Genomic DNA, 12,925 nt, shown 5'->3' with positions numbered 1-12,925 from the left:
GGTGAATTGTCACTTGATACTTAAGTAGGGCTTGACAGTAAATTACTCACTTAGACCCTGTAGATGGGTGCAGTAACTAAGGGGCTGACCCACACACACTGTATTGGGGTGTGGTATAGCCTCAACTGTATTCAGTAATCAGGGTGTGTTTTTTAATATATATATATATATATATATATATATATATATGCCCTAATAATCTCTTTAGGAGGAGGGTACACTAAACAATGTTAGTCACCAACCGAGGGTGATTAGAAACAAGTAAAAGGGCAGGAAAATTTGAAAAACATAATGGCGGTCGCAAGTAGCTGAAGAAAAGCAGTGGGCAAAATGGCAGCAAATGGCAGGTGTTAGCAAAAAGGGCGGGAAATGCCAACCACTCAGAGCCGCCGCCACCACACGCTCCAAAGCCTCTGTCAGCCTAAAACCCAACTTGGGGAGTGCCACCACCTCGTGATTGGCTAGAGCTGCAGCCACGAGCTGCAGCACTAAGAAGCGCCACGGCCTCCGGTATGCTATCCCTTGAGGGTGAAAGGTTTAATTATTCTCCAGGGCTGCAACCGCAAGCCCCACAAAGAAAACAGCCAGCTAGGTGATTGACGGGAGGAGGTAATGATCCTCCGGGCTGAACCCATGAGCCCTGCAAGGTGAACAGCCATCTCTCGCTGCTAGGGAAATGGGGGGGGGAGATTTAGCAATCCTCCAGGGCCGCAGGTGTGAGCCCCACAAGGTACAGCTCTTGGGGGGGCATGGCGACTCTGCCACACTCCCTGTGAAGGTGAGTCTCACTGCCCTCTAGTCCAAGGGTTCCGTGAGGCCGCAGCTGCCTGCAAAGGAGGGAACTGGGAGGGAGGAAAAAAAGGGCTGGGGATTTTATTTATTTATTTATTTATTATTTGATTTATATCCAGCCCTTCCTCCCAGCAGGAGCCCAGGGCGGCAAACAAAAGCACTAAAAACACTTTAAAACATCATAAAAACAAACTTTAAAATACATTAAAACAAAACAGCTTTAAAAACATTTTTTCAAAAGCTTTTAAGACATCTTTTTAAAAAAGGTTTAAAAACATACTAAAAAGCAATTCCAACGCAGACGCAGACTGGGATAAGGTCTCTACTTAAAAAGCTTGTTGAAAGAGGAAGGTCTTCAGTAGGTGCCGAAAAGATAACAGAGATGGTGCCTGTCTTATATTTAAGGGGAGGGAATTCCACAGGGTAGGTTTGTTGTTACGTGCCTTCAGGTCGATTATGACTTATGGCGACCCTATGAATCACTGACCTCCAAGATCATCTGTCATGAACCACCCTGTTCAGATCTTATAAGTTTAGGTCTGTGGCTTCCTTTATGGAATCAATCTTATCTCTTGTTCGCCCTTCCTCTTTTTCTACTCCCTTGTTTTTCCCAGCATAACTGTCTTTTCTAGTGAATCATGTCTTCTCATTATGTGTCCAAAGTATGATAACCTCAGTTTCATCATTTTAGCTTCTAATGATAGTTCTGGTTTAATTTGTTTGTTTTTGTTTCTTGATTTATTGTATTTATACACTGTGCTTGTTTTATCTTTTGTACACCGCCCAGAGAGCCTTCGGGCTTAGGGCGGTATATAAATAAAATAAAATAAATAAATAAATAATTTGTTCTACACCCAATTACTTGTTTTTTTTGCAGTCCATGGTATGCGCAAAGCTCTCCTCCAACACCACATTTCAAATGAGTTTTTTCTCTTACCCGCTTTTTTCACTGTCAAACTGTCGCATGCATACATAGAGATCAGGAATACCATGGTCTGAATGATCCTGACTTTAGTGTTCAGTACTACATCTTTGCATTTGAGGACCTTTTCTAGTTCTCTCATAGCTGCCCCCCCCCAAAGTCCTAGTCTTCTTCTGATTTCTTGACTATTGTTTCCATTTTGGTTAATGACTGTGCCGCCACACTAAAGGTCCGTTTACTATGTTGTGCAGAATGGACCTCCTGATGGAGGCCCTCACCTGCAGAGTGCAGTGATCAACTGGGCATGTAAGGGATAAGATGGTCTTTCAGGTATCCTGGTCCCAAGCTGTATAGGGCTTTGTACACCAAGTCTAGAACCTTGAACGCGGCCCAGTAGCAAATGGGCAGCCAGTGCAATTCTTTCAGCAGCAGAGTGACATGTTGGCGATACCCTGCCTCAGTGAGCAGTCTCACCGGTGCATTTTGCAGCAGCTGCAGTTTCCGGACCACCCTCAAGGGCAGCCCAACAGAGAGCGCATTACAGTAATCAAGCTTAGAGGTTACTAGTGCGTGGACAACAGTGGCCAGGCTATCCTGGTCCAGAAACGGCCGCAGCTGTCTTACCAGCCAAAGCTAATAAAAGGCACTCCTAGCCACTGAGGTCACCTGGACCTCTAGAGACAAAGATGGATCCAGGATATCCCCAGACTATGGACCTTCTTTTTCAGAGGGAGTACGACCCCATCCAAAGCAGGCAATTGACTAATTATCTGAACTCGGGAACCACCAACCCACAGCTCCTCCATCTTGCTCGGATTCAGACTAAGTTTATTGGCCCTCATCCAGCCCACCACTGAGTTTGGGCAGCGGTCTAGGGCTTGCATGGCCTCTCCCGATTCAGATGTTACAGAGAAATAGCGCTGGATATCATCAGTGTACTGCTGATGACTGCTCCCAAGGGCTTCATATAGATGTTAAATAGCATGGGGGACAAGATGGTATCCTGAGGCACCCTACAGCACAACTGCCAGGGGGCCGAAAGACAATCACCCAATGCTATTCTCTGAAAATGACCTTGGAGATAGGATCGGAACAATTCTAAAACAGTGCCTCCAGTACCAATCTCACCAAGTCAGTCCAGAAGGATACCATAGTCAATGGTATCAAAAGCCACTGAGAGATCAAGTAAGAGTAACGGTCGCACTCCCCCTGTCTTTCTCCTAATAAAGGTCATCCAAGGGCGACCAAGGCCAATTCAGTCCTATAACCAGACCTGAACCCAGACTGGAATGGGTCAAGATCTGTTTCATCCAAGAGGTGCCAAACACTCTCAAGAACTGCCTCGGACGAAGGCAAGGATGAACTGGAGTGGAGCTGGAAGGAGCAGCCCGGGTCTTGACTTTTGTGCGTTCTTGCCTTCGGACACTAGATGGCACTATAACCCACAAGATGGCATGCTACCTGCGGAAAACAGACTTTTATTTTGACGAGGCCTGGGAGCCTGCACAGAGTACAAGATAACTTCTCTAGCCAGGACACACCCGAGCCACCTCTCCAGGATCATAGCTATTTCTTCTAAAAGGAGCCATGTGTTGATTATTTAGTTGATAATGCATACATTTCACTGTCTAATTGTACTTTCCGTATCAGAAGGAAACCAAGACCAAAAATGTGATGGTGCAACAAGCCATAATGCTCTGTACTAATCTCACTTCCTGTTTTTTTCTTAAGTGAACAGTTTTGTTTGCAATAGCAGTTTATATATCTGGGAAGGAGCTGCATTTTGCATTGTTCAGATCTTATCATAATTTGAATATATTGCAAAGACAAAGTCTGGATTAGGAACAGTAACGAAACTGTTGTTAGTACTATATACATAATGTATAAATGAAACAGCATCTGTGCAATTTTGACCAGCTGCCATTTTTTTATCCAGTCATAGGTCATAATTGATACTCCATTTGGTATCATAGAAATGTCAGAAGCAGTTTATGCTATTCAGTTAACCTGATGGAATATGATTGGTTTACTGTTTGTTTAATTTATGTCCTGCCCTTCCTCCTCAAGGAGACCATGGCATTTCTTTAAAAAATAGCAAAAATGAGGTCCCAATCTCAATATATTAATGGATAATTATATGGCAGAAGAGAACATTAAAAATTCCATTCTCTAGCTTAGTTTAGTCACTGCATTTAAACAAATTTAAATTTAAATTTAAGGGATTTGCAACTTCCTTAACTATAGCATTGAATTTTAATTGCTTTAAAGGTTATGGCAGGATGCTCCAATGACCTGAGGAATCTTTACAATGGCGAGGCAACGGCTGGTTGGAAGTAAGTTTATACCAACTGTTCCTTCAAGTATATTTGGATCCTTTTTATTCATAATGAAAATGTATTTCATGTTGCCTTTCTCAACCAGGTACCAATGTGTAGAGAAGGATGTATTAGTTTATTATAAAGCTTTCTCATCATCTGCAACTAAGCATGGGTTCCTGGGAGCAGGCATGATCAAGAGACCTCTTTCCACCGTATTGTGTATGTTGAAGGATCCTAGTAAAAGGCATCTGTATGACAAAACCATTACCACAGCTCAAGTACATAAGAAATTAACCAGTAATATTGAGTTGGGTGAGTACATTTTTATCTGTCTGTTACTACACAATAGAAATCGTCCATAGTGTTGCTTATTTATTTATAGAAGGCTTATTGGAAAGCCCAAATAAAGTTATAGAAGGTGAACCAATATCACTAAATTGCTACACATGCCACTCACAACTTGAACTGCAGGACTGGTGAACCATTTTATTTATTTATTATTTAAACTATTTCTATCCCACCCTTCTACACTATAGTAGGGCACTCAGGGCGGCTTACAAAAATAAAATCAAACATGTACATAATAAAATTGTAAACAATAAAATCACAAGAACATTAATTTTCCCTACTAAGGAAAACCATCATAATGAAGTTTATCTCTGTCTGCCGAAAAGCAGAAATTGGGAGGGAAAACTTAACCTTTTCCATCTCCCAAACCACCTTCTCTCAGATTTCTGGCAAAGGTTAAACAACACTTTGCACCTGCTGCTTTTTTTTTTAATTTCCCAGATCTAGGCATACCTCTAAACATCTAGTGCCGCCCTTTGAATGCTGCACTTTTTTTGGTGAAGTCTGACTGAATGAATACAAAAATGGTAATAATTTCTACCTTATGGATTTAATTACAGTGTACGTGGTGAGTGATGTTTCTTTGTGTTACCAAAAGCAACCAAGAGACTTCTGCTGCATCACTGTAGAAGCCAAAGAGGTAAATATCAATGTTCAATTATCTTCACCCAGCACAACATACAAAAATGATCAAACTAATTTTGTGATGAAAGTTGGGCAGTTTTCATGTAACAGTATTACTGCAGTTATGAGACTTTTGGTGAAGAATGTTTTATTCACCACGACTTTTTAATCCAGCCTGTTTTATGCTCTCTGTTGTAATGAAAGTTTATTTGCTACCTTATTGGGTTTTTTTATTTTTATTATATATTGTATATTTGGTGTAGCGATTAAGGTGTTGGACTACGACCTGGGAGACCAGGGTTCAAATCCCCACCTAGCCATGAAGCTCACTGGGTGACCTTGGGCCTGTCACTGCCTCTCAGCGTCGGAGGAAGGCAATGGTAAACCACCTCTGAATACTGCTTACCATGAAAACCCTATTTATAAGGTCACCATAAGTTGGAATTGACCTGAAGGCAGTCCATTTCCATTTTTAACATTGTTTTGTTTGTGTGCTGCCCAGGGAATATTTATTGATGAGTGACTAAATTTAATCAATAAATTAATTTTTGGAATCCATACTGCTTCTGGATGGTTAGACACAAATCCTTTTATTTCCATGACTCAAATCAGACTAGTTAATTGTGGTAAAATTTTATTTATTTATTTATTCAATTTCTTAGTCGCTCATCTGGCTGGCTACCCAGCCACTCTGAGCACCGTTCAAAGCAAAAAACATATAAAACATCAAAAACACCAAAACCCTAAGCAAGAAAGCTAAACAATAACATAGAGATTAACTCAGTTACAAAACCCTTCTCTTTCCCATTAATAAAAGCAGCTGACCTCTGCATTATCTGTTCGTATGCTGACCTCTAAAGAAGTGTCTAAATTATTTATTTATTTATTATTTAATTTATATCCTGCCCTTCCTCCCAGTAGGAGCCCAGGACGACAGACAAAAGCACTAAAAAAATCTTTAAAACATCATAAAAACAGACTTTAAAATATATTAAAACAAAACATCTTTAAAACAATTTTTTTAAAGCTTTAAAACCATCTTTAAAAAAAGGTTTAAAAACATTAAAAAGCAATTAATGGCAGAAAAGCTGGGAAAACAAACTAAAACTCTATGCTTGTTCCTACTGGGTTTTTCTCAGGGTAACTCTTTATTGTGCTTTCTTTATATTCAGGAGAATATCTGCATCCTGGCTATTCAGTCTGTATATGAAGAGTCAATGCCTCGTCCTTGCAAAGAAATGGTACGAGGAGAGATTTTGCCCAGTGCTTGGATATTAGAACCTGATACAGTGAAAGGAAAAGACATCACTAAAGTCATCTACATGGTACAGGTAAGTGCCCATGCAAATCTAGAAACAAAAAAGATGTACTTGGGAAAGCAGTGAAGGGTGATAGTGTTCTGGAAGCCCACAAACAGGCACTGACACCATGACTTTCCCCTGACATTCATGTATTAATCGTGGATGTTTGCAAGGGGAAGCCTGTGCACATCAACTTTTCCCCTTTGCCAGTCTGTGCTAACACACATTTGTTGGAACATGTGAAAGGTGCCTCTGTTGCTCTGATTCCCACATGCCTGCCAAAATACAACCTCCTTCAGCTAGACCAGCCTTTCCCAACCGGTGTGCCTCCAGATGTTGTTGGACCACAACTCCCATCAGGCTCAGCCAGCATTGCCAATGGCTGAGGTTGATGGGAGTTGTGGTCCAACAACATCTGGAGGCACACCGGTTGGGAAAGGCTGAACTATCCCATCTCACCAAATAAGAGGATGTGATTTGGTGTATTTCATCAGAAGCACTTGAAATTGACTCTTAGCATTACTGACAAAGCTTTATTTTATTGCTTCAGGTTGACCTGGGTACCCCCGCCATCCCTGCAAGACTTCTGAGCTCTTTTGCAAAGCGACAACCTTTGGTGATTGCTAGGCTTGCTCACTTTCTGGCTGGTTAGGTATGTGTGGTACATTGTCCACAAACTCAACGGCAATGGCAGAACTTTTCACACAGCTCTAAAACTGGAGGAAAGAAATACTATAAAAGCTCACTATACGATGCAAAATCACTAAGGAGCATCTGTATAGGACATGGCAATCAGAGACCAAATCTTAACAAAGACCAAGTTTTCCTGTTTTTAGAGAGAGGCAACTTCTACAGAAGCAATAGTCAAGTGAGAAGCATTCCTTTTGCAAACTACCAACACTGACAGGTAAAGCCTGCTTGCCACCATTTGCAAAATTTTCTTTCAGATTATTGGAAGACTTCTGGTGCTGTAAGTCACAAAAAAACTTGAAATTTAGTAATAACATTTATTTTAAAGGAACACTTCACTGAAGCAAAACTACTGTAATGTTCTTTGCAGAGTGCCTGACTGAAAGGGTACTTGTAAATGAAGAATGCATTGTAGCAATCATTGTACAAAATCAGCTTATTGGAGAACTTTCCAGCCCTTTCCAGGTGAAGTAAGGGTATCTTATAGAGCATTTAACAAGAGCTGTTGGAGTGATAGCTCTTGTGGTCACTTTTTGTCCTCAGTCAGAACCACAACTCAGGAAGAGACACACTGTACAACTACAGAATCGCTGTATCACAAACCTAAGGGTTTGAATCTGGATAAACCACAATTCAGTGCATCAACAGGGACACTCGTTTAATGTATAGCATCAACTGGTCTATAAATCATGGATTGGAGCTTCTGATACTGTATCTGGTGCATTCAGTGGGTTGTAAACTCTTCTCTGGACAAGCAGCAAGTTACATTATTGTTAAGATAAGCTTAAAGTAGGGTAAGTTCACTAATAGCTCTTACCCTACCAAGCTGAATTTGATATAGGTCAGCAAGAGTATTTCCTGCCCTGCTTTCAGCCCTAACTCTTCCCTCACTATGCTTATTGGTATTCCACATGACTTGTTCCCTTTACTGTCGCTGCACTTTCTGCTCCTCAACATCTGGTTTATTGTAACAAGCAAACCCAATTACATGATTTGTGCCATTTAAATGATTTTGTTCAAAGTGAAGGAGTTATATTGTCTCTTTCCCAATCCCAAGTTTCTATAAACTAGTGTCCAAAAGCATGTTTTGTTCATGTGAAGGTGTAAACCATTTGATTCAGGTTGTTTCCAAAAATAGTAACACACAAGTAGTACAGGAGCATCATATTGTAGCTATTGCATCATTTTCTGCCGATCTGCTTTTGTCAATTAGGAGCTTGTTTCTTGAGCAATGTTTTCTCAGAGCTATTTGCTGCTGCTAACTTGTTTGCAGCATTCTATGTGAGAAGCGAAGGAGATACCTGATCATGAGCTCCTTTTCTTCAGTTTGCTGCAGTACGTCTGCTGAAGATAATGAGGCGAGGCTCGTTTCATTCAACAGAAATGAGGCAATGATTGAGGCTGCTTGCAGACATTGTTGGTAGGTGATACAATTAAAGCTTAATAATTGCTGAGTAATAATCCCAAGTAGTTGTGCACTGATGCCATGGTGTTTCTAGAACTCCCAGTGGCCTAGGGAAAGGTCATGCCCTTGAGCATGTAGAAGTGCCTTCTACTCCTGGATAGGGCTGGTTAAATGGATTCTAGCACCCACATGTTTTCAAAAAATGGGGGTGGTACTCGGCTTCAAATTTCAGTAATTTCAGAAATCTGATTTAGATGGTGACCATGTAGAACTCTTCGCAGCAGCACTGAGGCTGAAATCCAATGTGCACTTATTTCAAGATAATTAACTGAATTTAATATGGTTTCAGAGTGAACATGGATAGGGATTGTTAACCTATTTGTAAGTATCTAATGATGATGCTACTATAAAAGAAATCAAAGCACAGACATTCTGTTTGGTAATTACCAAAAAACGGTTTAGTTTATTACAGAAATTCTGTGAAGTGACTGAGATTGCAATGGCAAAAATAATTTGCAACATCTAGAACACCAGCTTTGCATTGCCTGTGATTTGGGGTGGGAATTCTGTAAATTGCCCACAGTACCAGTAATTTAAGAAGGCATTAGCAACAGATTTTAGAAAATATTTCCAATGATCATTGGCCAAGTATTTGCTACATTAGTTTGTTTCCTTTAATTGTGTGGACATGGCAGTTTGTTAATGAACCAACAGTTTTAGCAGGAACATCTATGATGGACTCTACTCTCAACACAGATGGTGCCTATTGAAGGATGATGTCTTATTGTACAGTGCATCAGATGTTTATTTTTGTAATTGCATACAATTGTTTTTCTATGTTTACAAATTAAGTTATTTATATATATGGTTTTATATGCTGAAGCTAATTATTATTTTTCCAGGTATTCAATTAACGTATGCATTTTAGAAATACTTGATACTTCAAACATACTATTTATATAAAAATTGATTTGTTTTGCAACTATAATACTATGGTACCTGTAAATGTCGAATGAAAAGAATAGTCTTAAAGTGGGGCAAAACTATTTTCTGTGAAATCTTTTATTGATTGTAGGAAAATATAGCCAGTTACTGTACCATATCATTAGCCCATATCTGCTTTTAACCAAGATTGCTATTTTCATATCCTCACAATAAATAATTATATATATATATATAGAAATGGCTGAAAGGTCCATTATTTCCTTGCCTATTTTGAATAATTTATACAGGAAGCTCAGTCCACACTGACTAGCAGTGGCTACACAACGTTTCACACAGTCCTACCTGGAGTTGCTGGGGATTGAACCTGTGACCTTCTGCAGGCAAAGCAGATGTTCTTGTCTCTTCCCATCCACAAGTCACTTATGTCAACCTTCCTGCCTACACTGAAGTCTTCCTACAGTACCTCCTTTTTGCTATTCCTGCTGTGTTAATACAGTCTCTATAGCAAACACCTTGAGTCTTGTCTGCACAGTATTACACAAGAATTAGCAGTTGTATTCATGTAACCCTGTTGCAATAACAGACAGCATGTCAAACTTAAACTTATTAACTAAGTAAAGAATGCCCTTAATTTAAGTTTGTCACAAAACTCTTCCTTGGATCAAAATGGACCATTGGTCTTACCTGAAGGGTGATTTTCATAGGAGGACTGCCATCAAGCGGGTAACATAGCTTTACCTATCGTCCAAAGGCAAGAATGTTTTGAAGTCAAGACTAGGGGCATCAGGCCCCTCCCACTCTCCAATTCATTCGCAGTGAGTCCAAAGAGAAATATCTAAAAATGCAGAAAAAAGGCCAACGGGCCTACCAGCAAGAACATAACACAATAGCAATATTCATAATAATATGACTCTAACATAGCGATATAACAGTAATAGGAGTCTTGACTTGACCAGGAATACACACACAAATCTCTACACCCTGTCACACAGATACACAAAACTTATCTACGCTATCTTATACTCCAACTTGCACGGACGAAAGGCAAGAATGAACTGGAGAGTGGGAGGGGCCTGATGCCCCTAGTCTTGACTTCAAAACATTCTTGCCTTTGGACGATAGGTGGAGCTATGTTACCCGCTTGATGGCAGTCCTCCTGTGGAAAATCAGTAACATTCAAACAGACTAAATTGATGAGTTATACTGAAGGTTACCTCACTTAGAAATGCTAAAGAAAGACTACTTGGGGCACATACATTCATTCTATTAACCTCTTTTTTTTAATAAAATAAAAAGCAAGCAGGATTCCTAAAGAAAAATGTGTCTGAAGAACAAAGAAACAGGAGAGGGTTCAGGAAAGTGGGGCTGAGCACCAAAGAACTTCAGAAGTCCTTGAATAGGAAAAGTTCTAGAGCACACCTGGGAAGGGATTGTCATATTAAAACATATTGGAGATGCCATCTCAGGGCTTTGGGGTGGGGAACTAGTTTTCAGCTCTGCAGTTCCATATTTAAGAAAAGTTTTTAAATGCTGCTACTTAATACTGTCCTAATAAAAGTAAAACTTCTTTCCTTATTAGAAAATCAAATATACTAAAAGCTACTTTATGGAAGGGGCAAACACTAATTTTTTAAAAAACCTCCAAGCCAATGCTTGATAGTTGAGTAACAGTTATATTTAAAGACATGATTTGACCTTTTAAAAGGAGGTAACAGATGAGTTCTTGATAAATATCTTGTCTCTGAAGGCCACTCATGAACTTTACTAGAAGACAGAATTTTCCAAGTAGGAATCCTTAGATGCTTAAGAATCTATCCTGCCAGCTGTTACACATCTGTTCTGATTTCAGTTTCTCTTCTAAAGATGGAGATCCTGTGGTCCTCCAGATGTTGCTGGACTACCATCATCCTGTCCATTGATCATGCTGGCTGGGAGTGATCAAACTTGAAGTCCAACAATATCTGCAGGGCCACAGGATCCCCATCACCACTCGAGGACTAAAACCCATATCTCTCACACACAAACAGAGCTGGTCCTGTGATTTCAATTAAGATGCTTAACAATGGCTCCTTTTGAAACTGTAGTTTCCCCTTGTAATATCTGGACATTATTTGCAGAGGACAAGGATGGAACTCCCCCATAATGCCCAAGTGCAACCACAGCTAGGGAATTAATGAACCGTGTCAGCAAGTTTTAAGCATCAGGCTTGTGCTAGCTTTGTGCTGCCACTGTGCCTCTAGACTGTTCCACCAATTCACAAGGCAGAGTCTTTGGTTCTTTAACGCAATCATCAGAACTAAATATTTGTAACAGTGCTTCAAGTTCTTTGGAGAAATCCTGTAAACAAACAAACAAAACAGCAAAATTAAGCGTGAAGGGAAATACTTCACTCTTTGGATAATATAGATATGGTTCACAAGGCATTAACAGAGCTAATCACTGTGATTGCAAGCTTTCCCTTTAACACTGTCCATAAGTGCTGACTGCTGCTCCTATTTTATTTCAGTAGTATTGTATTGTTTGTATTACCTTCTTGTACACAGAATGCTTCTATACTGAAGGACAGGATAATTGTTTTTTCTAAATTCTAAAGTCTTTACATTTGTTTGCTCCTCTTAATTTCCAATTTCAATGGGAAGTGAAGGAAGTTAGAACCTTCACTAGGCTGAAGTGAGATAGTATTTTAAATTCAAATTTATGGGCAGCTTTTCAACCACAAGTCCCTCCAAGTGGCTTATAAAATAATTAAAACATAATACTACACTTGTTAATAGAAAAAAATTACATCTCTCTAGGTACATATCAAAAACAAACTTCAAAAATCTGCTAAAGTTGGTCTTTCACTATCCATCTGAAGAGACCAGATAAGTAAAGATAATGCACAGATATTTCTAGAAATGGAGGATGTTGCTCAACTTGTTGGCCCCATGCCAGCTCTGAAATATAATGTGTTACCAATGGTACTTTACATTATAAAATGAAATGGGGTGGTGATACTGACATCAATATTAAGCCTTACCATATCCTTCTCCCTCCCCATATATAATATTTCTTGCCCAGAAATGGGTAACAGGAGTACAAAATAAGCCTTCGAAAGCACTATTTTTGTTAACAGTGCTGCCACAGGCTCTTCTAGGAGGAAGGGTGAGATATAAATTGATTGATTGAATGAATAGCAAATCAAGTAGACATACTTACTGAAGGCCATGGGAGTTTCTGGAGGTCATGCAAACAGCGTTGTACCTCTATATCAGCCATTAAGCCATGTTCAACAAGACCATGAAGCATGAATAAGAACAAATCCCACTGCAAAAACACAAAAAAGAAGCATCACGGCCATCTACCTTGTAATTAAAATCCTGTTCAAATGAATATGCTGCCCAAGGCATCAAGAAAGCAGTTGTATGAAATCACACAATATTTACCTTGTGTTTGATGCAAACAAACAAAAGCCTTGCCTCTCCTACCCAAAACTGGGAGGGCAACTTTACCCGTTATGCTCAGGGCAAAAAGGTACACTGCCAGATCTCGGCCATTAACTGGCGATTTGAAAGGGAAGGGGCAAGAATGAACCCAGTTA

General features: G+C 39.8%; 2 protein-coding genes across 6 annotated transcripts in view; one reads left to right on the top strand and one right to left on the bottom strand.

The window, feature by feature from the left end:
* STARD9 (StAR related lipid transfer domain containing 9) overlaps positions 1 to 9,548 on the top strand; it is a 217,018-nt gene extending 207,470 nt beyond the window's left edge. For all 5 annotated transcript variants that reach the window (XM_061611273.1, XM_061611274.1, XM_061611277.1 and 2 more), the window contains 5 exons: positions 3,983 to 4,047; positions 4,136 to 4,344; positions 4,941 to 5,020; positions 6,177 to 6,335; positions 6,856 to 9,548. In XM_061611273.1, coding sequence (XP_061467257.1) covers positions 3,983 to 4,047; positions 4,136 to 4,344; positions 4,941 to 5,020; positions 6,177 to 6,335; positions 6,856 to 6,957 — 615 coding nt within the window. In that variant the 3' untranslated portion in view covers positions 6,958 to 9,548. The remainder of the gene's footprint in view (positions 1 to 3,982; positions 4,048 to 4,135; positions 4,345 to 4,940; positions 5,021 to 6,176; positions 6,336 to 6,855) is intronic.
* A 915-nt stretch (positions 9,549 to 10,463) lies between these two features.
* The window catches only part of CDAN1 (codanin 1), an 83,848-nt gene continuing 81,386 nt past the window's right edge, over positions 10,464 to 12,925 (bottom strand). Inside the window, exons 27-28 of the mRNA XM_061611278.1 lie at positions 12,544 to 12,651; positions 10,464 to 11,682 (exon numbers count right to left, since the gene is read on the bottom strand). Of these exons, the coding sequence (XP_061467262.1) occupies positions 11,557 to 11,682; positions 12,544 to 12,651 (234 nt within the window). The 3' untranslated portion in view covers positions 10,464 to 11,556. The remainder of the gene's footprint in view (positions 11,683 to 12,543; positions 12,652 to 12,925) is intronic.

The sequence above is a fragment of the Rhineura floridana genome, chromosome 2, assembly GCF_030035675.1.
Source record: "Rhineura floridana isolate rRhiFlo1 chromosome 2, rRhiFlo1.hap2, whole genome shotgun sequence".
NCBI classification, from domain to species: Eukaryota; Metazoa; Chordata; class Lepidosauria; order Squamata; family Rhineuridae; genus Rhineura; species Rhineura floridana.
The sequence above is the reverse complement of the archived record's forward strand: the minus strand, read 5'-3'. Positions and strand labels throughout refer to the sequence as shown.